General features: G+C 28.3%; 1 protein-coding gene across 1 annotated transcript; it reads right to left on the minus strand.

Moving 5' to 3' along the window:
* Positions 1–1,904: 1,904 nt before the first annotated feature.
* LOC141678395 (GDSL esterase/lipase At5g45670-like) lies at positions 1,905–4,851 on the minus strand. The gene is made up of 5 exons (XM_074484704.1): positions 4,447–4,851; positions 4,122–4,246; positions 3,745–3,990; positions 3,383–3,638; positions 1,905–2,332 (listed from the first exon to the last, which is right to left on the minus strand). The coding sequence occupies exons 1-5, from the start codon at positions 4,721–4,723 to the stop codon at positions 2,109–2,111; spliced, it is 1,128 nt and encodes a 375-aa protein (XP_074340805.1). The 5' UTR covers positions 4,724–4,851; the 3' UTR covers positions 1,905–2,108.

The raw sequence follows: 4,851 nt of genomic DNA on the forward strand, positions 1-4,851 counted from the left end.
TGCTCTTACCTTTGTTTTCTTTGGCTTGTTGAAGATAGGTAAATTGAGTTCAGAAATTGGAAAATTTTCCTAGTCTATCTTCAATTCAATGGATTCAATGTGGTGTGCACAGTGTCATGAGCTAATATGACATTTTTGTTGGTAACTCATTTAAGAGTCACGGTGTTAATCAAATTAGTCAATTTTTGGCGCCCTTTGACACCAATATCTTAGTCACATGTACTTTCATGTCTATTTTAAATTATGCTTTCTTTTTTTGCTAAATTTTAAATTATACCTGTATATTAACAGTTTAACAACTTTTAGTGCTAGTTGTAATAATAAAGTTTTATAATAAAAGTGTCAAAAGTACCCTTGAAAAAAAATAACAATATACTAATATTATTGATGAGTCTACATTATACTAAAAGAGAGTACATTTGGCAAAAACAAAGAGTACAAACTTGACATGTGTCACCCTCTCATTGAATTGGACACTTGTTATTCCCACGCTATTAAATGTAGTTGTTTATGTGGCAAGTTCCTCTAACTTAAAAAAAAATCATTCTCTAATGAATATCTATCCTCCTTAATAATCTGTTCTTCCTCCACTAATTCTCTATTCTTCATTTTCATACCTCCTTCTTTTATTTTTTATCCCATTTTTTTTCATTATCATTGCAATTTTTGTAACAAATTTATTTTTTAAGTATTTGTCTATAGAAATTCTCGGAGTGAGTTAGAGTCCAGCCCAAAATATGGGAGTACAAAATATTAACTCATAAACACTTGAGTTACTCTATCCGCTTCGGTTATTCAATTATGTTCATCATTTTAAATCTTCACTTAATGTATTAGAATAAAATATAAAATATGTCTATTTAATTATATTTTTTATTTCATAAATATAAAATATATCATTATTAATATATTCTTAAAAACTATATATATTAACTTTTAAATACTAAAATTATTAAATTAAATATTATATAACCGAAAATCTGTCTAAAAATTAATCTATTTTGACAATATTCACAAACTTAATTTAATTCTCATAGAAGCCGCTCTCAAATATTAATCTAAGCTACTCTCTGCATCTCATATTATATGTCTCGTTTTCACTAATATATGGTCAAATTGACCAAGTTTTGACTGATAATTACGACAATTTTATGTATTATTTTAAAATAATTAAAAATATATTTGAAAGAGAATTAGATATATTTTCTAATGATATTAGTTTTAAAAAATATTTAATTATATATTATATATAATTTACATTTAAAATTTAAATAATTTAATTGTTGACTAAACAAAACATGACACATATTAGATTGAGGGAGTATTAATTATGCTTGTTATTCTGGACTTAATTATGTATTACTTTCTTCCTTTTCAATACAAATTTATACCCCACATATTTTTGACATACTAATAAATACTAGTTTATAACCCGTGCGATGCACACGGGAATCTCAAAAATTATTTAATAAAATAAATAAATAAATTTATAATTCAAATTGAATAATATGATTATGAAAGATTAAATTATCTATATAATAAGTGTATTGCATCTATATATTATGATAAATTTATTTAAGAACTACTTTCGTTATATATATTATTTTTATGTTATATATTTTATGAGATTATTTCTATAAATAGATTTATTAAAATTTAAACTTTACTTCAAATTTGTATTAAAAACTTACCATAAATAACACAATTCATATTTAAAATTGTATTGCAAAGTTTCTATAATTAAAATGGGTCATAATAAATACATGGATCTTTAATAAACTTAATATGGATACCAAACCTAAAAATGGATACCAAACCTAAAAATAAATTAAAGTTAAAAATCATATCCAAACCAAAATATGATACCAAAACTTAGGTAAGGTTATCCAGCAATTTATAATATATAAATTTCAGCCCAATGCACATTCATCCATTCAACACGACACCGACATCCTCGACTTACACACTTGAGTTTCCCTCATATAATATTTTATCACACTTGCACAACAATGCAACGCATAAATGATTTTTTGTATGTGTATATTTTTATATACACAATAACTTTAAACTAGAAATCACTCCAGATATGTATATGGTCTTCACTGAGATCAGAGCTGAGCTAGACGGCGGATGTCATATGGATATGCATCGGTAGCAGATTCTGCAGCATATGACCTCCTCCCAATAATAACATTAGCTGCTTCAGTTGGATGAAAAGCATCCCAAAATAAATATTCATCCCTATTAGCACATGAAGCTTGAAGTGGAAGACATGTAATTTGCCCATTATTTCTTCCTATACCGCAACACCCCGAATTCGTATTGCTAAAACCTGATATATTAAAATAATTTAATATACAAAATTAGCAGTTTCGAAATTATGAAATGTAACATATTGTAATAAAATAAAGTATAGATATCATCATAGTTTAGGTGTCAACCGTATTACATTATTAAATCTTATTAGCTTTATAACCCGTGCGATTCATTATATTTTTATATTATTTATATTTATAATAAATTTCTTTTATATTTATAATAAATTTCTTTTTGGATCATTACGTTATGAGGATATTTATAAATAATAATATAAATGTTTGTTGTTGGCAGGATTCAAACCTGAATATTGGGTAGTATATAAATAATAATATAAATATTTGATGTTGGTGAAGTTCGAACCTGAAAATTTTAGTAGTGTATAAATAATAATATAAATATTTGTTGTTGGCGGGGTTCGAACCTGAGAGCTTGAGTAGTGTATACTCTTTTAATATTTAAATCTAACGATCCTGATCACTTAATATAAAAAGATCTGACGGTCATAAATGAGGATAACCAGACTAACCAAAAATAGGCATACCAACAAAAAAAAAGCATACCAAATTATACTCCATTCCGGTTATTATAATTTAGTATAGATTTGTCAAACTCTCATCAATTTCATGAAAACAATCATCTCCTTATTTATTTAATTTACTTCCATTCAAATCTCTCTCTCTCTCTCTCTTCATTTATTAACTCCACTAATTTTTTCTTTTACCCATTTCTGATTCTCTTTCTTTCTCATTTTTATATTCTTAAATTAATAATTTTCAATAATTCCCTTTTTTCACTAATTTTAACTTAATTTAAAAATAATTTTATTTACACAAATATTAATTATTATATTTTATATGTAATAAAAAGTTGGTAATCGATATTTGTAGTCTGGGTAATATTATTTTATAAGTTTCTATTTCATAGTTTTATTATATTCTCATTATCATCTATTAAAAATATTATATTAATATATTTTTAAACTAAATAATGTTAAAATAATATTTCAGAACATAATTATAATATAACCGGTAACTAATCTAGTTAATCAAAATAAAAGTGGTACCGAAAAATGCAGGACGGGCAAGTATATCCTGAAAAATCCCATACGGATTGATGTAAGTAAATCTTGAATCAGGTTGATTTCTGTTGAGATCATTAACAAGTGATCTAAGCCCATTGTTGAAGATCCGATTAGCTAAATTTATTCTTTGCACACATGATGACCCATCTGGGCTGTTTGTTGCCAATTCATTTGGGCTACACCCAATCTGGCCCACTCCAATTAAAGCAAATTTTCTTGCTCCATTATTGTACAATTCCTGCAGAGCAAACTCCATAAATAATTCATCGACATAAAAGGTAATAAAGTTTCCAGCTGACAGATTGTAGTAAATATTAGTGGTAAATTTTTGAAAAAAGTTATACCACCAATTGTTGCCTGTACTGCTGGAGAAGAACATCTGCATATTGCTGAAAACTGTATCTGCGGCTACTAGAGTAAATTGCGGGCATAAAATAGTTATTAAGATAATCATTGCTGCCCAGTCCGATTGAGTATATGCATTTGCTTAGGTAATTGGCTGCTTCATCTTCATCTCCGAGTATGTTTACGACTTGTGATACGGTGTTTTTGTAATTATTTACCTGCCCGCTGAAACTAATCCGTCCACCCTGTAAACAAAGAAAATGTTCATGTCATTACTGCCTACAAGAGCACACACTCAAACATATAAGTCTACAATTATCGTAAAATGTCGATATGGATAGTAATGCTTTTTGAGTTTTTGTTAATATATATGTACCAGCTGCTGCCCAGTTTCTTCTCTAATTCCAGCAGCTGCAGATGCGTAATTCACACCCCTGAGTATGTCTTGGCCTCTTGCTTGTGCATAAGGTGCAATGTAATCATCGAATCCTAACAGCTCAGCTATTGTGCAAGGGAAAAATACAATTATTTTCCATTTACAATTCATGAAATTATATGATTATCAAATAATAAATAATCAAAATGTGCATGCTGTATATATGCAGCATGATAATGGAAATGTAGAACAAATATGTCCAAGTTATAGTTTGACGTTTGTGTATCAAATTTACCAAAACAAATGCATGTTGACGGATACTTACCAATGACATCAACTGTAGTTTTACCATTGCAAAACCTTCCTGTCGGGCCGTCAGGAAAATCGATACCATAAGGCAAATAATTAGCTCTTGCCAAGGACGCAATAGCATTATTATTTCCATTATCGACCAAAGAATCTCCAAAAATGAAGAAACACGGGACTTGAGGCTGAGCATGAGTCCCACTGTAGAAGTGTAGCAAAGTTATGATGCACAAAGTCAGCCATTTGTTCAACTCAACACACATGTTTGTAAAAGATAAAATGTGATTGGTATACATATGGTATGGTAAGTGACTAAGTGTTAGTATAATTGAATTAAGCTTGGCTGGAGATGTACAATCTTGAGATGTATATATAATTTGTAGAGGAGTGCACAATAATAAGCTGGGGAATCCATGTACTAAAT

The sequence above is a fragment of the Apium graveolens genome, chromosome 8 (assembly GCF_009905375.1).
Source record: "Apium graveolens cultivar Ventura chromosome 8, ASM990537v1, whole genome shotgun sequence".
Classification (NCBI taxonomy): Eukaryota; Viridiplantae; Streptophyta; class Magnoliopsida; order Apiales; family Apiaceae; genus Apium; species Apium graveolens.

What these genes read in the sequence shown, in the direction of transcription:
- LOC141678395 (XM_074484704.1), bottom strand. Translation starts at nt 4,723, where the DNA reads ATGTATACCAATCACATTTTATCTTTTACAAACATGTGTGTTGAGTTG. An exon ending in AAGAAACTGGGCAGCAGCTG is followed by an intron (nt 3,991 to 4,121) that starts GTACATATATAT and finishes CTTTGTTTACAG; the next exon opens with GGTGGACGGATTAGTTTCAG. An exon ending in AGTACAGGCAACAATTGGTG is followed by an intron (nt 3,639 to 3,744) that starts GTATAACTTTTT and finishes TTTGCTCTGCAG; the next exon opens with GAATTGTACAATAATGGAGC.